We start from the raw sequence: 27,055 nt of genomic DNA, 5'->3' as shown, positions 1-27,055 counted from the left end.
TTTCCTTTCATTTTAAATAACATTATTGGGCATATGTTGACAGTAGCATCTGTTCTAACACTGACTCTCTGTCAATGGCAGATATAAGGCTTGTGTGTCTCTGTACATAGCTATCTTTCTATCTATATAATACAGCTTGTTTCTGTACATATCTATCTCTACATAGCTATATAAATATAACAAGTGAATATTGTTTATATATATCTATATGTAATGTAATATTGTCTGTCTATAATTTGTTGAATCTGTTATAAACAGATGAACAAAGCATTTATCATATACAATTTGTAATTTCTTTGTCTCTTGGTCACATATATTAACTTTCTGGAGTAGTAAAGAATTTCAGTTTTTTGCTGTTTGTATTGCTACTTAGAAAGTAGAGCTGAACTGAGATACTAGAGTTTCTTTCTCCCCTAACTCTCACCTCTTCAGCTCTCTTTAGAACCCACTTATCTTAAACATCCTCACCACTTTAAATTAAGTGAATATCGAAGCCTCCAAATCACCTACCAAAACAACACCTGGGAGCTGGGAGGGAAGGAATGACTGACTCATATGCTCAAAACCAGTTTCATATTGAGAATGCAATTTTAAGGGTTTTATTCATTTCAACAAAAGCCCATTATAATAGAACAACTTAGATATTGCTCCAAATAAGAAGCCTGATTGTTAACTCATTTGGGAAGAGTTTTGATGGATGCCCATATTTCTAATTTTTGTAATGAGTGCTTGGGCTTCATTTTCAAAGAAGGTAGAGATTTGGTCATAGCTGAATATAGTGTTGTATTTTTACTTTCAAAGAGGAAAAGAGTGCCTGCTGTCCATTTTTTTGCAAAACAAAATAGCTAGCTTACCATAAATATAGTGCTTTCAGGTTTACAGAACACTTTGCAAATATTTTCTCATTTTATCTCTATAACAACTCTGGGAGAAAGGTGCTTTTATTATTTCCATTTTGAAAATGAGGAATTTGAGGCAAACAGAAGTTAAGTGACTTGCCTAAGGCCACACAGCTAGTAAATGCCTAGGAACATTGTGACTTGCTTGGGGGAGGAGGGGTCACACTCAGCTGTTGTTCATTCTTTGTTTTTGAAGAGGACTTGCTCATGAATTGGATTTTAAAAGACAGAATTGCACACAGTTGCCAGCTTCTTTCTTCCAGAATTATCAAAGTCTAGTGGCAAGACAGAAGTCAAGATGACTGGTGATGGCCTGGGATGCCGTGGATGACCTTGGCATCTTCTGTGTCTGGCCAAGCTCTCAGTGCTCCATAGTGCCTGCTTCAGCAGCCTTCATGGCATTGGAACACATTGTTCTCATCTGCCCATTTGGCCAGGGGGGAAGTCTTCACACACTCCTGACTCAGTGGCAGGTTATCCTGGACCTGGCTTAGCCTGTTTGCTGAGATGGTTTTGCCAAGGTGTGTTTGCTGAGGGAGCTGCAGCTTCTGGGAGCCACAGGTGAGAGATGGGGGAGAGGTGGACACCAGAGCAGGCTGAGCAGCCTGCACAGAAAAGGGCTCAGAAAGCCTTCATTCCACAGATGCTAGTCCTTCCTGCACATCCATGTCTGGGGTCAGTTTGGAACTCAGGTCTTCTTGAGTCCAGGTACATATAACTTCCCACAGCTATAAGTTATTAGAATAGATGTTAGTAGTTCCATTTTACACAAGAATAAAATTACAGATGGTGTGCTGCCTTGAGGCCAGTTGCTTAAATTCTTTTACAGTTATCAGTTTCCTCTTCAGTTGGGGTTTAAGATTTCTGATAACAGATTGTATCAATCCGAGTTACTTCCTAGAGGAGAAACTTCCTTCAAATGGTGCTTGACACTCAGATGCTTTAATTCTTTAGTACAAAATGTTCCTCATTGGATTATGCTGCATTTTAAAAAATCACATAGATCAAGGATGAGAATAGTATGCCATATTAAATGGGAATATCATGTAGCCGCTGATCTGAGACATATTGATAAGAATACTGTGATGGAGTCTGGAAATCTTGATTTTTGTCTCCTCCCTCTGACCATTACTACCTTTGTGACCGTGGGCAAGTTAGCTAACTTTCTTAGCCTTAAGCAGTTCTCTTAAGACTGTAAGTCATAGATGAGCTTCTGATCTGCTTTCCGGTAGGGGGGTTCTTAGTAATGAAAATTATAGGTGCTCAATGCAGTGGATTACTGGGTATAGGTACTTGATAAATTGATATCCTGGATATGATCTAGGCTGCTCAGAAATAATGGAGCATTGATCTGTGTAATACAGCATTAAGTTTTCCAGTTCTCTTCAAAAGGAAGCCTTCACAGAAGTAGAAAGGTGGTTCACTGCTTTTGAAATACAGAGTAAATTTCTGGCTTCCAGCTGCTGATTTAGTTAGGTTGAATGATTATGAATAAAGCATGACTTCTAAAAAAGAAGCTGTTTCTTTTTTTCATTCTCACATCTATACTGTAAAAAAATACATGCTTCATGCAGTAGGATTGGGCTATAGACACTGCAACAAAATTTGTTAGGTTGGATTAAGTTGTGGAGTTTTATGCTATAGTCATTGACTGACCATGACCTCCTTAAAGTGCTAGGGTATGAAAAAGTTATTAAGCACTTGCTGTGTGTTAGGCACTGTGAGAAGCTCTGGAGATACAAAGAGAAGCAAAAGACAGACCCTGCCCTCAAGCAGTTTATAATCTAAAGCAAACAAATAGGGAGAAACAAGCTATATACATGATATTTGGGAAATGATTGAGAGAGGCACAGCACTATAATGAAGAGTGGCTGGGAAAGGTTTCCTGTAGAAGATGGGGTTTTAGTAGGCACTTAAAGGAAGTCAGGGAGAGGACTAGGCAGAGCTAAGGAGAGAGAGAGCTGAAGGTCAGCCAAAGAAAATGCTTCCTCAGAGAGACACGAGAGACTTGTTTGTGGAACCACCAGGAAGCTGGTGTCACTGGACCGAGGGAGACCTGTTGGGGAGTATAGAAGACTGCCAAGGTAGGAGGGGGCTAGGTTGTGTTGGATCTTGGAGACCATGGGGAACCCTTGGGTTTACTGGTCAGGGGTTTACTATGCTGCAGGGAGAGAGGTGAGGCTTTTGCAGTGATCCAGCTGCAATTCGATGAGAGCCAATGGGCTCACATTCTGGAGGTGTTGCAGATTCAATCCAAGGGCCTTGGCACCATCTTGGATATGGGGGTAAGGGAGAGTGAGGAGGGTGTTGGCCTTTTCGGCAAGAGAGAAGGGAGGAGGTAAGGATAGGCTAGGGAGAAAGATAATGGGCTCTGATGTGGGCATGTTGAGTGTAAGATGCCTACTAGAATTTGGAAATGTGAAGACTGGAGGCCACCAGAGAGGTTAAGGCAGGTAACTAAATCCCTGGCAGCCAAAAAGATCACTAAATGAAGTGGTATATATAGAGAAGGGGAGGCCCTGGGGACAGCCATGGTTAGAGGCTCTGGAAACAGAGGAGAGGGATCAGAGAGAGGAGAACTGGAGAGAGTGGTGTCACAAAGACTTAGAGAACAGAGAGAGTGATCCATGGTGGCAGAGGCTGCAGAAAGGTCAAGGAGGAGGATGGAGAAGAGGCTCCTGGATTTGGCAACGCAGAGATCCTTGGCAGCTTTGGAGGGAGCAGTTTGGGTAGAAGCCCTGTATCACAAGAGTGAGAGGAAAGGAAGGGAACACATCTACCACAGGTGGTAGATGACCTTTGCCAGGAGTGCAGGCCAAAGGGCAGCAAAGACACAGGACCATAGTCATGGGGGAGGGAATGCTCAAGGGAGGGTTTTTTCAGGATAGAGGAGACATAGACTTGTTTTTAGGCAGGAAGGAAGGAACTAATAGATAAGAGACTGAAAGTCATTGATAGAATTTGTTGGGAGAGATGGTGATAGAATGGGATCTGTTGAGCAGGTAGAGGGATTAGCCTTGGTATGGCCTGCCTCATCATAGGAGATGGGGGTGAAGGAGGAAATGGTGGCAGAAGGCATCTATGTGATGAGAGATGAAAGGGGAAAAAGAGGAGTTCACAGTCTTTGATTTTGATTGTTTCCTGTAAAATATGGAGCAAGGTTCTCAGCTGGGACAAGGAACCATGAGAGATATGATGAGATACAGAAAGATTTGGAAGAAACACTGTAGAGAGAAAGAGAGATGGCCAGTTGAAAAGGGAGATATGGTAGCATCTGTGAGACCCAGTTGAGGTTGTGAAACATAAATTTTTAGTGGACTCAAGCATAATGGTTATGCAATTTTCTGCCCTCCCTCCCCCAGTTCATTACAACACATATGTTGGAGCAAAGGTAGTGGTTGGTGAAAGTGATCCAAGACTGAGGCTTGGCAGGACACAATCAATGAAATGCCAAGAGGAACTCAGCAGAAGAAAGGACAGTACAGTAGAGTTGAATTGGTGGTTTTCCTAGGACTGCGCTGGTGAACCTATGGCACGCATGCAGGTGTGTGCTGGAGGGGACTGCTCCCTTCCCCTCATTTTAGAGGAGGCACATTGACTGAGCCCTGAGAGATGCTAAAGAGGAAAAGATACAGAACTGTCTTTGAGGATAATCTGGCTAACTCTCATTTTACATTTGAGGAAACTGAGACTTAGAGAGATGAGATGATATGTCAAATCACACAGGAGGCAGGCCTGCAATTCCAACCAACCAAGGTCTTCTGATTCTTACTTTTCCTGCCCTTGGTATGAGGGCTTGCTGAGCCCTTTTCAGGGCAGCTCCCTCACCTTTGGTGTGTGCCTTGCATCTAGCTCTCATCTGTAGTTCCAAGAAAGTGTAGCATGCTCAGAGGCTACATCCTGCTTAAAAGGAGTCTTGAAGCAGGTGTAGAGTAACTGAGCAGCCTAGCTTGGGTGACTGCCCTGACCACAAAAAGGCTTTCCTTGGCATATGACAATAACTTGTTCCAAAGCCATGAAGGGGAGCACTGAGAGCTCTGTCAGACACAGAAGACGCCAAGGGCATCTACTGCCTCCTGGGCCATCAACAGTCTTGCCATTCGTATCTCACTATTACACACTGGACTCAGATCTCTCTGGAGGAGAAAGAGAGGCTAATGATTTTGTGTAACTACCACATTTCAATCCAATTCAGGAGCGAGTGAAGATATCACAGGTGATGTCATTGTCCTCTCTTCAAAAATGAAGGATGAACAATATGTAGAAGATGCTAACAGGCCCTTAAAAAAGGAGGCACTTCATTGGTCCTTTCTGAGAATAGGTTAAGCCACAGAAAGGTCCCTTAGTTCTTTGGGACCACTTAAGAGTCCTTAGAAGAATTGAATGCATGAGTACTTCTTCTACAAAAAGGCCCACTGCTGGTCCCTCATAAGTGACGGATGGTACAATCAATGTGTCCACAAACATTCTCTTTGCTTTAGTGTACTGTGAGTGGAACATTTACCCAGGCTGTGTGTGGTGTAGAAATGGGAAGGTCTCAAGGTAGTGTCATAAATGGCCAAAGGAATTGTTCTTTATCAGAAAGACCTGGCCTTTGGTCTGGCCTTGGACATTTCCTCGCCAGGGGACTTGGGTGAGTCCATTTGCTTCTGTTTCCTGCTCTGCAAAGACCCAACCATCAGTGTGTTAAGTGCCTACTATGTGCCGAACACGGACTTGGAGCTGAGGATGAAAATACAGAACCATGGAAATCTTTGCTCTCAGGAAGTGTCTACTCTATAGGGAACACAGCATGTGTGTGTGTGTGTGTGTGAGTGTGTAGAAGAGAGACAAGCCAGTGTGGGGGTGAAGGTACTAGTGATTAGGGTACCAGGAGAGGCTTCATATAGATGGCAATGCTCATGCTGCCTCTGAAGAAGGATTCTGGGAGCTGGAGGGGAGGAGGCTGGGGGCGTCTCCAGGGCGGAGACGGAGCTATTACACATACGAGGGATGGAGAGAAGCCTAGGTTGGTTGGACCGTGTCATGAGTGATTAGTGCCAGCTTCTGAAGGGCTTTAAATGCCAGAGAGGATGTTGTATTTTTTCCTAAAGGAAATAGGGAGCCATTGCCATTTGTTGAGGAGAGGTGTGCTGGGATCAGACTTTTTCTTAATGAAAGCCATTTTGGTAATGGGGTGGATTTTGAAGGGGAGAGACTTAAGGCAGGGAGACGGAACAGAAGTGTATTGTGTAGTTTATGGGATAGAGGATATCTGAACCAAGGCGGTGGGGACTGTGTATGTAGAGAGAAGGGGTTGGGCGTGGAGGCAGAAATGGGCCTATTTGGCACCCGATTGGATATGGGGGCGAGGGAGAGTGAGGAGTCGGGGGCAGTGGGAGCTTACACACTTGGGAGACTGCAGAATGGGGGCGCCTTTGGCAGAAATGGGACATGGGTTTGGGGGATGAGAGGATGGGTTCTGTTTTGGGCATGCTGAGTTTGTTGCACCTGTGGGACAGCCAATTAGAAATACCCAGGAAGGAGGTAGGTGGTCCCGCGATGCCCCAGTTCCAAGAGCAAGGTGATGTAGGGGTGGGAGGTGTGGGTGCCGAGGTGATCAGGAAGCCCTCCCTGAGAGACAGATCTGTCAGGAAAGAGGAGGACCCAGGACACAGGACAGCAATTGCGAGGAGGGGAGCAGCTGCTCCTTGCATTATTTCCTTGCTCAGGGAGTGATATTGGTAAGTAGATCCACAGCCCTCCTGATGCAAAGTGTGTTTTGGAAAACAGTTAAGAGCCTTTAAAAAACAAACAAGTTTTAAAAAACAACTTCTGATGTAGTATCAATTTTAAGAGATGGGAGCAGCAAAGGCTAAAGCAATTGGGATGAAGTGACTTGCCCAAGGTCACACAGCTGGGATGTGTCTGAGGCTAGATTTGAACCAAGATCCTCCTGACTGCAGGCCTGGTGCTCTATCCACCGCACCACCCAGCTGTCCCTAAGAATCTGTTTTGATGAGGGATTGGGAGAATGCCCTCTGCGCCTATTTCTGATCCTCCTTCTCCTGGGAATCATGGCCAGATGGTCCTTCCTGCTGAACTTGGAAGCTTCTGGTTCTGTGGAGCAGCCATCCCTGATGTATTCACATCTCCCCTTCTCTCTCTCTCTAGGACCTCTGAAGCCAGAAGTAACGATCACCTACATTGCCGTTTCAGCCATATTCTTTAACAGCGGACTGTCCCTCAAGACAGAGGTACTGACTGGCTGCAGGGGCTGTGGGAGGCAGTCTCTTGGGCCATGGGGGTGGCATACAGGGAGGACAGGACCCGTGCCTGGCCCGCATGGTGGCGTGCTCATCCAGGGCTGTACAGAGCTTGTGTCCCCGGCCCCCCCCCCCCCGGGGGCCTTGCTGGGGGCATCGTTGTTGTGCAGTCATGTCCCACTCTCGGACACCCCCTCTGGGGTCTTCTTGGCACAGACACTGGGGGGGGGGGCTGCCATCCCTTCTCCGGCTCATCCGACAGGGTCCTGGCCCAGGCTCACCCAGCAAGGAAGGGTCTGAGGCTGGACTGAGCTTGGGCCTCCTGACTCCAGAGAACCGTTTGGCCTCCTCATCTTCATGCAGAAAGAGGTTTCCCATGCTGGGGAAGGGCACTTTAGGTGCTGAGTATGTTTTCACCCAGTGAGAAAGGGTCTTAATGGGCTGACTTTGAGGCAAAGGGACTTCTGTGAACATCTGAATTATCTTCTAGACAAAAGGCCCCTTTGAGAGCTCTTATCTTGGTACTAGCATCTGGGGCACTGGGACTCGAGAAGTCCACTGGCCACCCTCGTGGATGTTGCCCTGAGCTCTTCCTGCCCTGGTAAATGTGTTCTGCAGAGCAGCAATCCTCGGACCTGAGGTTTTGTCTTGAAATGCCTCCCCTGGTGCCTGATGAGAAGGAGAGCAACTACTCGTTTGGTGAATAGACTATAGTGTGGTTTGGTGAATAGACCTAGAGTCAGGAAGATCAGTGACCCTGGGCAAGTCACTTAACCTTTGTTTGCTCCAGTTTCTTTATCTGTAAAATGGGGCTAATAAATATTCCTCCCTCCCAGGATTATTGTGAGGATCAGATGAGAGAATAATTCAAAAGTATTTTGCACAGTGCTTGGCACATAGTAAGTGCTATTTAAATGTTAGCTATTGTTATTATTAATTGAGAAATCTAGCAAGACAATTGACTTTCCCTTTTTACTTCTTTTCACTGTTTTATTGTGATCCTATAAACTAGCCACTTCTTTTTTTTGTGAATGAAATTTTTATTTACACATTCTATCTATAAGCAGATACATAAGTTCTTATACAATTATTTTCCAAAAATATGCAAGAAATTACTATAATTTTGTTTACAGGCCAAAATGCATATTAAAATCAAAGGACTTTGGATAATTCTCATTCTGTGGTGTGCCTAGTACAAATGGTACATACATACCTGATTTGAAACATACAGAAAAGTGTAAACTACAGCAATCTGGATTGCAGGTATTAATTTCATGGCACTCCATCATCACTATAAAATTTCCTTAACCAAACATGTATACTTAAACAAAATTCTATAAGAATTTTTCATGATCTGTGGTTGTAGAGTAAAACAGCCACTTCTGTTAGGTTCAAAATTGGAAGAAGGGCGAACGGCTCTGCTCTTCCCCTTCCTTGAAGGGTCAGGCTTCTTCTGCGAGTCCCCAGGAAGTCATGCCTCTCCCTCAGACCTATCCCCGAACAGCCCCATTCTGTGTTTTGTCCCAGCATCCACGCAGTCATCAAAGCCACTTTATCCCTCAAAAACCCTTTCCAGTGTGCCACAACATGAACTCACTTCCAAAAGCCTTGTAATTTAAGAGGCTCTTGGACTGCCATGTGCCATGCTTGACGGTTTCATCTGGGATGCCAGAACTGGGAGGAAGTGATGAAGGTTTCCTGGGATGTGAAGCGGAGGTGGCCTCTGGATGGGTAGGAGCAGCTCTGGAAATCCTGGCGGGCTTGACTTAGCCTCGCATCAGGGCCTTTCTGAGCCTTTCTGCCCTGGTTGTTCCTGCTGGGTTGGTTAGGCATGGGTGGAGTCCGTGGATTCCAGCCTCAGTGTCTGAGTTGTACTTGGTCACCATCTATACCAAAACTTGGAAGGGACGTGCATCAGGAATTCTGAGCTTGTGAATGATGGTGGCTTCTTGTTGAAATGGCTGCTAAAATTGTGTGGGACAGAGGCAAAGCAGTAGTGGGAAATGACATTTTATGTCCAGCTACCTTATTTAGGGGGCAGAAGGTGGCTTAGTGGATAGAGTGCTGGGTCTGGAGTCAGCAAGATTCATCTTCCCGAGTTCAGATCTGGCCTCAAGCATTCTTAGCCGCATGACCCTGGTCAAATCATTTTACTCATTTTGCCTTAGTTTCCTCACCTGCAACATGGGGATAAGAGCACCAGTCTTCCAAGGTGGTTGGGAAGGTGAAATGAGATATTCATAAAATATTTTGCAAGATATAGATGTTAGCTGTTATTGTTATCTGTTATTGATCAGTCAGTAACCACTTGCTATTTGCTGGGCACTGGGCTGGGTGCTAGGAACACAAAAAGAGGGAGAAGATAATCCCTGCCTTCAAGAACCTTATAATCTAAGGGGAGAGACATGATGATGCTGATGATGCAAGAAATGGGCAAGAATGTCAGGAAAGGTGAGCCGAGGAGTTTATATTTTATCCAAGGTTAGTCGGTCAGTCAGCATTTAGGAAGCACCCGCTGTATGCGAGGCATGCTGCGTGGGGGAACCATTTAGATGATCTGAGGCTTATTTGAATGTGACATTTCATATGTTGACATGCCAGGGGCTAAAATGCTGCATTTGGAGTCAGGAAGGCTCGAGTTAGAATTCTGACTCGGACACTTAACTAGTGGAATGATTCTGGGCAAGTCATTCACCTCTCTTAGATTCAGTTTCTCTTTCTGTAAAATGGGGGTAATAACAGTATCTACTTCCCCAGGGTGGTTAGGAAAGTACTGTACAAATTCAAAGTGCTCTAGAAATACTAACTCTTATTTTTAACAACATTTGCTATTTTGTAACTTATTTAAAAAATATGTGAAGTCTCATTGTATACTTTTGTCTCTGTAAAATGGTTATGGAAAATATCTGGCATTGGGATACTGTGGTAATATTTAAAATGTCTCAGCCTCCATCCTGGTTTCTAGGACCAAGAGATAATTGCATGAACCACCATGAATCGATGACTTGGTCAGCATTGGACCCAGTGCTGCGTTTTGGGCTTCACTGGCAGAGCTTCATTCTATGAGTATGTCTAAAATACCCAGGGATTGCACTGGAATGAACTTCACTCCCAGGATGGGTTATGGTCCAGGAGTACTGGCATGGATCGACTTACTGGAGTGACTATAAACTATTTCAAAATGCTCTTATTTCCAGGGAGGTTCAGTACTACAAACCAGTGACAAACTGTATTATTACTTCCCTGTTTGCAATTGTACCAAGTGGGCTTTAATGACCAGATAAGGACCATTTGTAATCAGCAGGGCATTTTTTTTTTTGCAAATTGGTGCTCATAAAATGATTAAAAAATTCAAAGAATTAAGAAAATATAACCCTTCCTTTCTTTGCTGGGGAGGAGAAAGGTGAGAAATCTTGTATGTACTGTCAAGGTTTGGTTGACTTGTAAGTTAGTTTTGTTGAATTATTTTACTTCCCCACTTTTTTATTCTTTATTACAAGGAGTGACTTTCTGGATGGGGGAAAAGAGAGAGGTATATTTGGAAACAAAGGTGATTTAAAGGTAACAATAAAAATTAAAAGACTTCCAGAAAAACAATATGTTCTCTTTTAAGTAGTTTAAAAAGTTACCCTGCAAATTTTTTCATGGTAATATTTTGCTTAACAAGGCAGCTAGGTGGTACAGGGGATAGAGTACAGGGCCTGGAGTCAGGAAGATCTAGCCATAGACATTTACTAGCTGTGTGACTCTGGGCAAGTCACTTAAGCTGTTTGTGTCAGTGTCCTCATTTGTAAAATGAGCAGGAGAAGAAAATGGCAAATCACTCCAGTATCTGTGTCAAGAAAACTCCAAATGGGGTCACCAAGAGTGGGACATGATCGAAAAACAATTCAACAGCTTTGCTTAAGTTCCCCTTTTCTCACAGATTAGCAAATTAAAACAAACAAACAAACAAACAAACCCTTCCCGTGTTTGAATTAAGTTGATTTTATTTTCAAGTTAAATTTCAGCAATTTAAATCAAAGTACTTTTCAGGCAATGTGGGGAATATTACTCCCCTTAGAGTCCTATCTAATACAGATTTATTTTTTGACATAAAAATGAGTTACAAATGAATACCAAAATAAAATAACTCAATTTAGTGGTCTTTCTGTAGAAATCTCTCCTCTAAACTATTTTAAAATGTGTGTTATTTTAATTTTTTTCCAGGAGCTGACGAGTGCTTTGATGCATATAAAATTACATCTTTTTGTTCAGATCTTTACACTCGCATTCTTCCCAACAACAATATGGCTTTTTCTTCAGATGCTCTCAGTTACACCCATCAACGAATGGCTTTTAAAAGGGTATGTTGAAGCAAGTGTCTATTTCTTGGGGGAGTGGGGAGCCTGGGAAGAGAAGGACTGGTTCATTTAATTGTACAAGAAGTTATTTGGGATATGATGATGAGGATGAGATACAATAACCACTTATTAAGCTAAAACTGTGTCAGGCATCCTGTGAACTACTGCAAAAGGCAGCCCTTGCCCTCAGGGAGCTCATTTATCCTCTGAGGAAGAAAGACAGTACCCAGAAGGAAAGGGAGAAACCGACATCCTATTAACAAAGAACACCCAGGACATTCAGAATTTTATTGAACTTTGCAGTGGAGTTGGCAACCCATCTCTTTTCTTCTTAAGCCCACGCGGGAGGCCCAACTAGAGCTGGAGCCTCCTGTTCCTCTGGTTCATGCCCTCTCTAGGCTTTGCGCTTTAAATATTCAGCTGCTTAATCTACTTTACACCTGGCTGTACAAATGCCATAGAAGAATAATTTATTTCAAACCTATTTTTTTCATGTTTTAAACATAAGTAGGGGCTTATCCACAGAATGGATATTTATTTTCTTCACTGCATTGTTCTTTTCAATACTAAGAACAGCAGTTGTATTAACAAGGAACTCTTTTTCCCCCCCAAAGTTTGAAAATGTTCCCCCTATTTAAAAATTGATGTTGATTTAAATACTGTTGGGGAGAAGTGTTAAAAATCAATTGATATAGTAAGGTTGGTAGGCACAGCGGATAGAGTGCCAGGCCTGGAGTTGGGACAACCTGGGTTCAAATTAGGCCTCAGACACTTTCTGGCTTTGTGACCCTGAGCAAATCACTTAACCTCAGTTGCCTAGTCCTTACCATTCTTCTGCCTTAAAATTGATACTAAGAAGATGAGGGTTCTTAAAGAAAGTAATTGTGCTTTTGGGTCATAGTGTAATAAATGGAAAGGAAAAAAAATTGGATTTAGAAGGAGGAGGCTTATGATCCAGTGCTGCTGCTGCCTTGCTCTGACTTTGGGGGAATCAGTTACTGGTTGTGGGTCTCAGTTTCCTCAACTGTATAAAGATAATTCTCTTTTTATTCACAGATTTTATTTTTGTTTTTTTGAGAGTCAAGTGGAATATAAAATTCAGTTTTAAAAATATTAAAATGTCATTTGAAAATATTTATTATTTTGGCTCAACAAATAATAACTAAAATTTATATAGCACTTTAAATTTTATAGTGCTTTCCCTGTATGCCCACTATCAAATTGCTTGCTATCTCGGGGATTGGGGAGGAGAGGGGGGGAGAGACTTTGAAACTCAAAATTTTTAAAAAACAAATGACAAAAGCTGTTTTTACATGTAATTGGAAAAGAATAAAATGTTATTAAATTTATACAGTTCTTTCCTCACAAGTAGTATTCCATTTTACAGATAAAGAACTGAGATTTCAAGTGACTTTTAAGGGATTGCCTGGCTAATAAGTGTTTGAAGAAAGATTGACAGGACACCAGGTTCAGCCCATTTTCTGCAAGCCATACTGACTCTATTGTCCCTCTCAAGTAATCTATTAATATTTGTTGTGAATCCTACCATATTTGGGGTGCTAAAGGGATTTTATAAAGAATAATAGCTTAGAGTGTAACTGGAGAAATAGTTTGCCTACATAAAAATGATATTATAAGATCATCTAGGGGACAAGCAACGCCCCCAAGCTAGACCTTCTCTACAGTATGGTTATCAAGTATAGTATCCTTTTCCCTTGTTTTTCACCTGAATTTTAAGTGTATTATTCTAATTGTTTATCCTGCACTATTTCCTATTCTTAACCAAGGACTGAGACTGGGTGATACATTGGGACATTATGCACTGTAGATTCATGCTTTTATTGTTGCCTTTGACAATTCCCCCCCCCCCCCATACCTAATGAGCACAGGTGTTAGTTCTCAGGGGTGTTTACTTTAATTCTCTTGTTTCTTCAGAAGTAAAATTGTCTTAATGTTTCTGTTTTCATCTTTACCTCATAACACATTTATTTCGTAGCTATTTCAACCCAATATCTTAAAAAAAGAAGGGTGATTTTTTTATAAGTGCTTTTTTTGCAGGATGGGGGTGAAGAGTAGCCATGTCGTCTGTTCCCAGGAAAGCAATGAGGCAATTCCACCTTTTGGGAACTTCAGACTTGAGTTTAGATATATCGGTGGCATACTGTAGATTCTTTGAATAGAGTGAACCTGCCTCCTGGCTCTTTCTTACAGTCCTTCCTGTTCAGGCTGATTATCCTCTAAATCTTGGAAGAATGCAGGAGGAAAATCTTGGATCTTTGAAGTTTACAATATTTTAACATTAGTAACCACAATGATTACAACATCTGCAAGACTTTAAAAAACAGAACGATGTTCTAAGGAGGGAAAAGGCCACAAAAATCCTTAAATTAAGATGGAAAAGGGATCACTTTTGCCAGCAAATTACCTGCTAAATATGTGGAATAAGACAAGTCCTTCAGGCCCTGAAAATTAAAAATAATGAAAGTAAGCTTTCATTCCTTTGTAATGATGTGGTTTAGAATGTCTTGCTTACAAATTCATTTTAACAGAACAATATAAAAACAAGTTTCTGCCTGGAATGATCCTAGCTGATGTGACTAGAAAGAAGATGAAGGTGTGACACTCACTAGCACACTCATTTCCCCTTTTATTGTGGGATCTTTTAGCAACATCACAAATGATATTCACATAGCCTAAAAGTGCTTCCTGTTTTTTTATACAGGAATGTGCCCCAAATCTCAGGGCCGTTTTAAGCTTTTAAAAACTGTTAAAATGCTTTTGGAACACCTCGTATTTTATATTCCTTAAGTCAACAAGCATTTATTATTTGCCTGCTATGTGCCATGTCCTGAATTAAGTCTCAAGGATACAAAATGGCAAAAAAAAAATTCCCCCAAAATAAATTCCTGCTTGCCAGGAAATAATAGTCTAAAGGGAGAAATGACATTGAGGCAGATGTACAAATGAGATTTATGGAAGTGGAAGTGACAAGCTCTAAAGGCAGGGAAAACTGAGAAGGCTCCTTCCTTGCAGGAGGGGGGCCATGAGCAGGGCACGAAGGAAGCTGGCCCAAGGAGGTTGAAGGGGCAGCCAGGGCAGTGCCCCTGGGCGTCGGAGATGGGAAACATTATTGAGCTGCCCTCTGGGTGCTAGGTGCTGTGTCAGACCATGAGGGTGCAAAGACAATCTTTCAGGGTTTCCAGCATTGGGCAGCAACTGAGCACCAACCAGTTTGGAAAGGATATCCTGAAGACAGCAAGCATGGGGGAGGCACTCGAGCTCTTGGGGGACAGGAAAAGGCTTCCTTCCTGAGGAAGGCAGGATTTCAGCTGGGATGGGAAGGAAGCTGGGAAGGGGGGAGAGTTCTGGGAGTGACTGATGGCCAGTGAAAATGCCCAGAGTGGAAATGTCTTGTTCTAGGAACAGCAGGGAGCCCATTGTCCCCAAGGAGAAGACTTTGTGAGGGCTAAGACAAGGTGATGGAGGGCTTCAAAGCCAAAGAGAGGATTTTATTTTTGAGCCCGAGGGTAATAGGGAGCCAGTGTTTGAGTAGGGAGTGATGTGGTCAGATCTGTAGTTTAGGAAGAAAGTCATTTAGCATGACCCCCTTTAAGGCTTTTTGTGGGTTCTATTGTATGTGCCATCTTTTAGAAGTGTCTTTTCCCCTTTTGGCTTATCCTTCTTCCTGTGTTCTTCTTCCTATACCCTCTCAACTCTTCCAGGACGGACTCTCTATGATCTTTAATCTTCCTTTCTCCTCTGCAGAATGGAGGGGGAATCCTCATTTTGATAACAACTTTTCCCCTTTCTGCTGCCGTCCTCTATCCTAGATGGAGAGCTGGAAAGGGCCTGGAGGCTGTCGAGTCTAATCCCCCTTTTTCTCTAGGGACATGGAGGCCTGGGGAATCTCCTGGGTCCTCTCTGTGAGGCCTTCCTGCCTGGGCATGGCTGCTTGCCCTCCCCTCTACTGAGCTTTCTCGCAGGTGAGCCCCTTGGGCTTTGCCCTGCTTTTTCCTTTCCCTGCCCTCTCTGGGACATGCTACCACCAATCTCCGTCTTCTTGGAAAAAGACTCTCCTCTCTGACCTCAGAGTATCTAAAGTGGAAGTGGAAGTTTGTGCCTCTTTTGAAACTCTTCAAGCCCTCAAAGATCCTCGCCACAGAGAGGGGTGACATCTAGCTTTGCTTGGGTTGCAGAAGTCTTCCAGGACTTATTTTTAACTCTGTGATGCTTTTCACATCTTTTCAGAGACATGAGATCATTGCTTTGAATGCTCAGAATCGTCAAAGGTATCAAGTCACACATGTTTGTGCTAATCTGGAGAGAAAATTCTGAGCCCACGAAGATGGACTTTCCAGTCCAGCCCTTCGAGGCCTGTTGCCTAATACGGAGGCAGACAGCTAGTGGTTAGCAGCACGGTGCATGGAGTGTTGGCTTTGGAGGCAGGGGCATCGGCATTCACATTCTACCCCTGATGCTGACTAGCTGAGGGACCCTCGCTGGGCCAGGCACCGAACACCTCTCTGACTTGGTTTCCAAATCTGTAAAACTGGATGCTTTGCAAACCTTAAAGCAGTGTATAATTGTCATTATCCAAAGCCACCAGAGTTTGAGTTTGCATTTACATTTTTCTGTTTTCATTTGATCAGCTCTCAATCCAGTTGAGTGGATGAAGTAAAAACCTTATTTACATGTTCTTTTATATTTTATTTTTCAGTTTACAAACAGTGGGCTGCATGCCGCCGCCTGTTTCTTCTGCCGTCATCTTAACTAAAGCTGTTGGTGGGAATGAGGTGAGTCCTGGGGCTGACTTATTCTTAAACATAAATCATTATATTTTGTTAATATTTTTTTCACAGAACTTCAGATGCCATCTCTTCCAGTTTGATCAGAAACCTCTCTAATGCAAACACTTTTTTTTTTAATATTACATCCATGTCTGACTGTATCCCTTCCCCCCCTTACCTAGCAAATTATGAAAGGAGTAGTTCATTCAAATGTTAGGAACTGATATTAAAAGGTAGAACCTAAAATTCAAGAAAATGAAAGAAGGACAAATTAAGGATGAGTTCCTTCTGTTTGGTAAAGTAAAATTTAGTAACAAAGGAGCCCAGCAGAACTGGATATTCTTTAGGCAAGCTTCCACCACTAAGGCCACAAGGAAAAACTAAGAAAATTGGAAGAAACTGGAGTGACTAAAAAGGCAAAAATTATTTTAAAGAAGGCATTAAAAGTTGTTGGAATGATTCAAAAGGGAAAATTAGGGATTTTTTCCAAAACAGAAACAATATAAATTTGGGGAAAGCCATCAAAACGGGCCTGGAATGAAACAGAAGTCCGTTTCTGTTATCCAGTCATTTACAAGAGGGCCCTCGGTTTGGGTTTCAGTAACTGTAAGTGGATATGGTTTTCTCCCTCCTCCCGGTAGGGCCGCTTCCCCTTATGGATGCAGGTGTATCCCCTTGTACCTTTGCAAGTAACTTAGTAAATTGTAGAGCCAACAAATTTCAGCATGTGGTTGCCCAGGGTCAAGGGCTTTCCTAGACCTATTTAGGTTTGTGCTTCAGTGACAGACACACGATATATCTGGAGCCTTTTCATTTTCTAAGGACTTGTCAGGGAGTCTGAGAATTGCCTAGTGACCACCGTGCCATGCCTAGTCTGTGACGTTGTGATGAACAGATGGATCTGGCCTGTCAGTTGGAATCTCCCTCAGAGGACCATGTCCTAAAAAACAAACAAAAAATTCAAACAAATGTCCATTCTTTGAGGAATCAAGACTACTGTCTACCTTTTTCTGTGTTGTGGTGGCAAATCGAGAGATTTGTTTTCCCACTTCTGCCCAGAATTTCCAGTGTAAAATCAGTATATGATGATTCTATTTAGTGATTCTTAAATATTACTAAATATACAATGACTATAATGGCCAACACAGAATGACTAAAATAATGTAAACTATTTTAGGCAAGTGATTTCAGAATAAATTCAATAGCTTATTTTTGTCTCAAAGGATAGCTAATAAAACATTAATCCCACCTCTCAGCAGAGAAGTGAGGGACTGGACACAGAATGCTGTCTATACTGACAGGCATAGTCACTGTATTACTTATTTTTGTCTAATTGTTTTTCTTTTTCTGGAGGGAGGAATATTTTGAGAAGCAGTTATGGTATGTAAAAAAAAAAACAACAACCAGAAGGTATTAACAATTAAGGTTGCCCGTCAACCAAAATTGCTTCTGTCAGAGCACATTCATGAAAGTAGTGACAACAGTAGCAATGACAACAAATATAATATCTCAGGTGGTTGTAGTGAAAAAAAAAATCACTCCATTTTAAGTCACCAACACATTATTGATCAGAGTCTGACAACCAATAGTGTGTCTAGTTGGACCAACCTCTTTATATTACCCTCAACCATTTGGATTCATGCTTTAGAGATAGACACAAATGATGATGAGAAAATATGCTCTAGTTCTATCAACCTCAAGAGGAGGATAAAGGATGTTTCTTTATTAGGTGGAGAAAGAGAACCAATAACAGATAGCAAATATTTTTATAAAAAAGTCAATTGTAATTTGATAACCAAAGCAAGCAGCCCAAGGGATTGGAGATAGAATGAAGAAACATATTCAAGGTTATGTAACTGATTCTTTTTTACCTCTTTTTTTCCTCTTTTGCATTTAGAGTTTTGTGTGTTGGTTGGCATGTATAGAATGGTATAGGGGAAAGCTGTAGTTTTAGCCAACACAACTGTACTAAATGAAACAAAATGATGACAGTAAGCTTCGTTGTAATTAGTATGATGTGTCAGTTGGGAAACATTTGTGAAGAAATTTTAGTTTATTATTTTTAGCATACGCAGAAAATATTACAAATGGTCTTTGTGTTTTACCAGGTTCTGCTTTAAAAGTTGTTTTGTAAGTTATTTTGAATTCAGAATCCATTTCTTGTAAAAGTAGCATTTTAAATAGTAGATGGGTTTTGGGGCTAGCCTGTTCCTTTATATTATAGGATAACTATAGTTTTCTCTGTATTCTAAGTCTTGGGAGTGGGAAGTCATTCAATGAAGGAGGAGGAAAGGGGAGAGAGAAGCAAATTCTTCTTTCTTGTCACTGTGCCAATTCTCAGCAAAATTTGAAATATTCAGAGTTTACTTTTGTACTTCTTCCATCTCCCAGTATCCCTTTCTCTGGGGCTTAGTAGCTCCCATGTATGTGAATAAAAAATTAAATATATGATTAAAAGCCAAGGTTAGTACAGAACATAGGGGCTATTTAGGATTGCTAGGGTGGTCCAGGAAGGATTCATAGAAGACGTATTATTTGACCTAAGGTTTAAGGCATAAGATAGGGAGGATTTGGCCAGTGAAGAAATGGCAAGGTAGATTACATGAAGGAAGATTCTAGTGAGCCAGTAGCACCCTCCACCTGGTCCAGATAAAAGATCTGTGTTGGGAAATTTTGTTAGCAGTCTCAGAAAAGTGCTAAGACCTTGACTGCCAGGCTCAGAAATTTGGGTTGTATCCTGTTGGCTGGTTATAGGGAAGGAGGTGATCCCAGTATATCCTCACTGTCTTACTTTTATCACGTATGATGTGGTCATTTACATTCTAGGAAAGTGTGATCTTCTTAGATTACTCTCTTGGGAGATCGATGTAAAACTGCTCAAAAGGTTGAATATGAAGAGTAATTATCGACCATTCACTGTTAAATGGGGAGGCTTACTGAGTGATGCCCTATGGGGGAGGAGGGTCATTTGTGAATCCAGGACTAATTAATTTTCTTAGATAATGGAATATATAGAGAATGAACCTTTAAAATCCAGAGGTTTTACCAACTTTCATGGAAGTTCCCTAGAATTTTAGAGGAGATGGTTAGAATTTAGAGTGAACCTGATCAATTTGGAGAAATGTTTAGGAGTGAACAGTTTGGGTTCACATTGAGGAAAAATAAAAAAAATATCTTTAGGGGAAATTTATATAATTTTGTAAAACAGAAAAAATAGTACTTTTCATAGTCTTAAAATTTTGCATTTCCATTTTTAAAAAATTATTGGTAACATTTGAAATATTAAGAAACTCAGTTAACCCTCCCTTCCTGTCCTCCTCTCATTAGAGAAGGCATCATTTTACAAAAAGTTATATGTATATATAAAACTATGTCTTACTTATTTCTTTTTTTTTCTTTTTTTAGTTTTCTCTGGAGGTAGACATATACTAGTCATTCTTCAAAAAATATTTCCATTACTCTATGCATTTTCTTAGTTCTACTTGTTTCACTCTTTCTGATTTTATGTCTTTCCATGTTTTCCAAAAACTAATATTTTTGTCATTACTTATGATGTTGTAGCATTCCATTACAATTATATGCTATAACTTGTTAAGTCATTTCCCAACTGATGAGAATACTCTCACTTTCTAGTTCTTTGCTATCACAGAGAGCTACTATAAATATTTTAGAACATGCAGATTCTTTTCCTTTTTCTTTGATCATCTTAGGAAATAAAACTTAACAATGGTTATTACTGGGTCAAAAGATATACACAGTTTTATAACATTTCAAATATAATTCCAGATTGTTCCCTAAAATAATTGGATCATTTCACAATCTACCAACAATGCATTATTATCCCCATTTTTCCTCATTCCCTACAACATTTGTCATTTTGTTCTTTTATTTTAGCCAATTTGATACATGTGCGATGATACCTCAATTGTTTGCATTTCTCTAATCAATTATGATTTAGAGCATTTTTTCATATAATTAGATAAAGTTTCAGTTTCTTCATCCAAAAACTATCTTTTGACCATTTATCAATTAGGGAATGGCTCATATTCTTTTTTTCTTTAAAGCCTTAACTTCTGTCTTAGAATCAATACTATGTTTTGGCTCCAAGGCAGAAGAGCAGTAAGGGCTAGGCAATGGAGGTTAAGTGACTTGCCCAGGATCACACAGCTAGGAAGTGTCTGAATCCAGACTTGAACCCAGGACCTCCCATCTCTAGGCCTGGCTCTCTATCCACTGAGCAACCCATCTGTCCCCCTCCTATTCTTTTTTTATTTGGCAAAGTTCTTCATATATTTTAGATAGGAGAACTTTACCTGAGAAACTGTCCCATAAATTTTCCCCTCCAGCTTACTTCTTTCCTTCTAATCTTGACTACATTGTTTTTATTTGTACAAAATCTTTTTGCTTTAATGAATTCAAAATTATTCATTTTATATTTTATAATGTTTTTTGTATATTTTTAAAAAAACCCTTACCTTTCATCTTAAAATCAATACAGTATACTAAGGCAGAAGAGTGGTAAGAGCTAAGCAGTTGGGGTTAAGTGACTTGTCTAGGTTCACACAGCTAGGAAGTATTTGAGGTCAGATTTGAACCCAGGATCTCCCATCTCTAGGCCTGGCTCTCAATCCACTTAGCCACCTAGCTGCCCCAATGTTTTCTATCTTTGCATTTGCTTTTTAAACATTTTTTAATTAATGTATTTTTAAAACATAATGTGCATTTCTCAGTGTATCCTTTCTTCTTTATAACCTTTCTCCTTTCTTCCCTTATCAGAAAGCCCTTATAATAAAGAATTAGAAAATGGAAAAAAAGTTCAATAAAACTAACCAAATACATCAACCAAGTCTGCCATATGCAGTGTTCTTTACCCATAACCCTTTGCTGCTGCAGAGAAGGTGAGGAAGTCCACGTTGGTGGCCAATTATAATTTCACAGCATCTAGTTTCACTGGTTTTGTTCTTTCCATTCTCATTATTAGAGTTAGTGAAAATATTTTCCCCCTAATTCTTCTTATTTTACTTTTATGAAGTACTTTAAAACATTTTTATGCCTTCTGCTTTTTATGTCAATCATTTCCTGATATTGTCCCTGTAACCCACCTTGTGCCCTTCCTTGAAATAAACAAGAGAGTTAACAAAAAGCAATTTCAAAATGACTGTGTTGATGACAATATAATCCTCCTACCTTTCTACCAAGAGGAGCAAAGTTTGATTCATTTCTTTTTTTAGTACCAGGATATTAATTGCAGTTACTCTGAGGGGAGCTGACTTTCATCATGATTTTTGTTTTCATCATTATATATTCTAATGGGTCTGCTTACTTTAGTTTCTATATGTCTTCCTATGTTTTTCTGAATTCCACGTGTGCCCTATGACTAATTATTTAGTAGCGTTCCATTAAATCTGTATGTATTACAGCTTATTCAACTTTTATACCTTGGAAGGAACCCAGCTCTTTTGTGGTACTTTTGCTTCCATGACGAGTAATGCTACAAATATTGGGGGTTATGTGAGGCCTTGCTTTCTTTGACTTTCTTAGAGAATGTACATACAAAAGGTTTAAAGTACTTAGCTGTGAAAAGAGAGTTCGGAATCTTTATAGGCTCTGACAAGGAAACTCTGGTAAGATATTTGTAATCGAGAGATGGGTTATGATGACAGGAGCCATACTTCCTTAATCATAAAAGTGTTGTCAGGGAAAACTCGGGTTCAGTAGATAAATGATGACTCATAACAATTATCTCATTGTATTGTTTCAAATTATACTCTTATTGTACTACTTAGACATACTTTTTGCACAGTGACTTTTCACATTTGTTAGTTCACGGTTAATTAAAAACTTTAATGAAAATACTGTGAATTGAAGCTGCTTATTAATTGCCTACTGTATTGGTTATCCATTTGGGGTCAAAACATGAAAAGATGTTCTCATTTTCCTGAGAATTGTTCCTAAGGAAAGTGACTTGTGTTTTTTAAGTTCAGTGTCATAGGAGTTTAAGGTGTCATTACAATTACAGGCTCTTTCTCACTCATTTGATTCCTACAAAAGTTGATTATGTTGCATTGATTTGAAATGAAAGAGTTTTTTGTGTTGAACAGTTCAATCCAGCAATTCTTTATTAAAGCATCCACTATGAACAAGGAACATTTGGTTTTAAATCCTGGCTCCTGCCACTTAAAACCAGTGTGACTTTGGGCAAGTCTTCTCACTTCTGGGCCTCAATGCTCTTATCTGTAAAATGTAGAGATAGCTATTACATAGTATTTTAAGATTTGTGAAAAGTTTTATGTATGCTAACTCATTTGAGTATTATAACAGCACTGTGAGATGGGTAATCTATCCTAATTTTAACAGGAGGAAACTGAGGCACACAGCAGTTAAGAGACTTGCCCAGGGTCACAAATCTAGTTAAGTGTTAGAGGCTCGATTTAAAATTGGGTCATGCTGGCTCCCGAGTTTCTTGCTCTATCTAGGGACCTCTATAATGATAAAAATGAAATAGGCAACTCATTTGCATTCTGCTGGGAGGATCCAATTTATCAGCAAGTAAAAATATTACTAGGAAAATTGGTGGGGATCAGGAAAAGTTTCACATAAGAGGTCAGACCTGTGGAAAGAAGCTAAAAATTCTAAGAGATGGACATGAGAAAAAGGAGTATATTCTCAAAATTGAGAAAGGCTTTAGCAAATTCATGTTGCCAGGAGATAGGATCACCTGGAAGGAGTGGCTAATTGTCTAGTTTGGCTAGAATGTAGAGTTTGCAAAGGGGGGCAGCTCTAAAGCAACGGGGTGATTGAAAGAACTCATGTATGCAATGACATTGCATTAAGTAAAGTGCTCATAATATCTCTCAGTATTGGTTTGATACCCCTGATGTGTAGAGATATTAGCTTTCAAAGGATATTTATCAGCATAATAATTAATTATTATTTATATATATATAAAATATAATAAATAATTAAAATTATTCACATATTATACAATTACATTATTATTACAAAAATAATTAAAAATCAGTTTAATATGTGAATAATTAAAAATTTTAAAAAGAATTCCTTATTTGTTTCTTATAAATATTGTTTCATTTCTTTGTTATATTTTCATTGTCTATGGGGCTATTTCCCTAGCTGCCTTTCTTGACTTTAACAATTGTTTTGTTCCTGTACCTGAGAATGGTTGCGGCTTTTGCTTTTAGTCACGCTGAACTAATAGATTTTTATTCTATCCCCTTAGTCTTATTCTGAATGTGATCTGCCCTTATATTTTAAATGTATTCTTTATATTCCATGCAATGAATTGTTGCCTATATGGCTAGCCATTCCTCTCTCCCTTTTCTTTTTATTGGGAGACATTTCCTTGAAAATTTGTTTTGTAACTTCATTATTTTTGTTAGTGTTCTGTGTCCCAGGAGGAAGATGTAGGTTAGCATATGACTGTGTAAATCGGCCATACTGGTGTAAAATGGGGGAGTGGGCTAGTGGATTTGACTAAAATAGGAAAGGAACATTTATTATAATAGTGCCAATAAGGCAGTCAGAAGATCATTGGCCTTGAAAGGGGAAAAAAATCAATAATCAACAAGAATTTAGAAAAAAAAATTAAATTCCAGACACTCTGCCAAGTGCTGGGGATAGATACAAGTATAAAGAATGATCCAGTTTCTACTCACTAGGGACTTCTAAAGGGAGAGACAAGTCCATGTGAAAATACATACATCATGTACAAAGCATTTAGAAGAAAAATAGAGGCTAAGTAGATGAGCTTTCATAGCAAGTCCTGTCCCATCTTGGATCTTGGAATTGCTCCCAGTATAGTTCAAGACAAATCATGCCCGCAAGTATACTTGTTGAAAACTTCTTTAAATGTAGTGTTATTGATGTTGATAAACTCAGAGTTGTGACTTTGGGGAAACTAAAATTTTTAAAGAAGAAAAGAAAAAGCGTGCTAACCTTACCTTCTTTGACTGCCTGAGGCTTCAGCTTCCTATTTAGAAAAAGTCATGGAACCCTAATTTTAAGCTCAGGGTTTAAGAAAATCATACTTCATAAACCATGTGAAAGTAAAATCTGCACATTTAAACATATAAAGTAAAACTTTTGGTGGCAAACAGCTATACATGATGGGGTGCCATCAATTAGGGAATGACTATACAGATAATGTTATAGGAATATGATTTGACATTCAGAGAGACCTAGGAAGACTTGTTTGAATTGATGCAGAGTGAAGTGAACAGAACCAGAAGAACAGTTTATATGACAACAACAACATCATACAAAAATTTACTTTCAAAGAATCAAGGATTGTGATCAGTGCTGTGACTGTACAGTGACATTCTGAAGAATGCTGAATGCCTCCTGACAGCTGATGGATTCAGGGTGTAGATCAAGAAACATCTTTATTTAGACATAAATTTTATGGGGATTTTTTTTTTTGCTTGACTATATATATTTGTTACAAGGTTTTTGTTTTTCTTTGTGTGTGTGTCTAAGTGGGGGGTCGGAGGGCAAGAGGAGGGGAAGATGTATATTTGTTTATTGAAACAAATGAAATTTAATGAAAAAAAGAAACCACAAATCCAACACTCATTTTACTATCTTGCCCTGCTTTGAGTATTTGGCTGAAGGGAAGGATATATTTGTATTTGCATTTACTCACATTTCTGTGGCACTTTTATTGGCATATTTTCATTGGTAAATTAAAGGATTTGTAAACATTGATTTTTCAATCAGAAATTCATGATATGACAAAAAAGAAATACTTTGATCCTTGCTCTCAGTGAAGCAGGAAGGTAATGAGTTGAAAATATGTTTTCAGTTCCATCTCCAGGGTTAGTTCCCCAATCTTTTCAAAGGAAACCTTAAGTGTCTCCTGGGCAAAGAAAATTATTACATGATGTGAACTCTTTAAGTCATAGACCAAGGTCGTGGCAGCTGGAGTGTATTTCAAAAAGGTTTTCTGTCTGCTCAGAAAGCAAATGAAGTTCTCATTACTAACTTTAAAATTACACTTATGAGAATTTTCGTTAGAGGTGAAAGATCAAGTTCATTGTAGACCAGCTGGAGTCTTAAAGTTCAGAGTCTGGCCTATCACTGCAGCATGAAAGATTGCCTGGTTATTCCACATCATCAATAGGGAGTTAATAGTGCGAATCCTAGGCATGAAGATGAGATTCATTAAAACATTTATAAAGGCAGTTCCTGTCAGGTAGAATGCTTTCAGAGGGCCTGTGGTAATTTGGAAGCATGAGGTTCTTTCACTCTGGTTCTCTGACTTAGATTCAACAGGTTGCCAAAACTTTCCATTTTTTTTTAACTAAAAATGTTTTTTTTCTGTATGATTTCAACCAGAAGGTTTAAATGAGCCAAATTATCTTCAGTGTCCTTACTCCTAATCATAGTCATAATAATGACATATAATATATATAATATAATAATTTATATAGTGACATGAGATTTACAAAGTGCTTTATATATACACAGCATTTCTTTGGGTCTTCTTAGTAACCCTGTGAATTAGGTGCTATTATTATCCTTATTTTATAGTTGAGGGAACTGAGGTTTAGTGACATTAATTTATTTGTTCATGGTGATACATTTAGGAAGTATCTGAGGTGTGATTAGAGCCTGAGTCATCCTGACTGCAAGTCCAATGCTTATCTACAATGCCATGTTAGCTCTAGCATCTCTCCTCGGTGGCATATCTGAGGAATCTGGTGCCCTCATGCCATAGTGTGGCTACATGACAGAGACTGCCATGCCCAATATCCGCGTATCACAGATGGCCAACATCAGAGCAAGACGGCAGAGCTGAGATTTGAATCCCAATTATGGGATGGCAAACCCAGGACCCTTTCATTTTATCATCCTGTCCCCTTAGGGGGATGAAGGGGAGACAGGAATCACTCTCTACATGGAAGCCTTTTCTTTGGAAGAGAAGGATGGCAAGTTCCTTCTTTCATCTCTTATGCATCCAGAGTGGCGGTACGGAGAGGCGACAGAACCCTCTCTCTTCCCCCACTCCTCCATCTGAGACAACTTCCCCATCAGGAATTGTGCTGCACTATACATTGGCAGGATAAGTAGAGTTAGGGGCTTCTTAGGAGGTCAGGTGTTTAGAGGATGCACATTATCTCTTCCCGTTCACTAACGTATGATTTTGTACCTATATCTACCTTCATGTATATGTGTGTGTGTGTATAAATATTTATAGATATGTAAATTTCTTGTGCACTATACATATATTTATATACATGTAATTTTCGTATACTATGTATATATGCATATTTATAGATATGTAAAATTTCTTATACACTACATACACACATACATACATTTTGATGACTTTGAGAATTGGCACCTCTTGGGTGACTAGCAGATTTATTGTTAACTGGATCTAGAAGACATGAATATCACATCTGTTTACTGCTTATTTGAAAAACTTCTTGACAATCATGAGTCCCATATTTTTACAGCTGCTTTATTCTGTGGTGTGATTCCATGACATACTTCGAAGGGTCATAGAGCCGCTAGAAGGGAGGTTAGAGATGATCTTGCCTAACTCCTTATTTTATTGTCAAATATCTCATTTTAATTTTATTAACAAATGAGATGATATATGTATATCAACACTTTGCACCCCTTAAGGTGCTATAGAACAATAATTATAGTTGTTTTTATTATTTTACAAATGAGAAACTAAGACCTAGAAAACTTAAAAGTCTTTTTTTTTCAAGTTCATGCAGCTAAGTAGCACAGATAGAATTTGAACTTGAGCCCTT

General features: G+C 39.9%; 1 protein-coding gene across 5 annotated transcripts in view; it reads left to right on the top strand.

The window, feature by feature from the left end:
* Window positions 1–27,055, top strand: part of SLC10A7 (solute carrier family 10 member 7) — a 288,157-nt gene that overhangs the window by 2,537 nt on the left and 258,565 nt on the right. For all 5 annotated transcript variants that reach the window (XM_056802748.1, XM_001376861.4, XM_007496259.3 and 2 more), the window contains exons 2-4: window positions 7,053–7,135; window positions 11,354–11,490; window positions 16,205–16,280. In XM_056802748.1, the coding sequence (XP_056658726.1) occupies window positions 7,053–7,135; window positions 11,354–11,490; window positions 16,205–16,280 (296 nt within the window). The remainder of the gene's footprint in view (window positions 1–7,052; window positions 7,136–11,353; window positions 11,491–16,204; window positions 16,281–27,055) is intronic.

This window comes from Monodelphis domestica, chromosome 6 (assembly GCF_027887165.1).
Source record: "Monodelphis domestica isolate mMonDom1 chromosome 6, mMonDom1.pri, whole genome shotgun sequence".
Lineage (NCBI taxonomy): Eukaryota > Metazoa > Chordata > Mammalia > Didelphimorphia > Didelphidae > Monodelphis > Monodelphis domestica.
The sequence above is the reverse complement of the archived record's forward strand: the minus strand, read 5'-3'. Positions and strand labels throughout refer to the sequence as shown.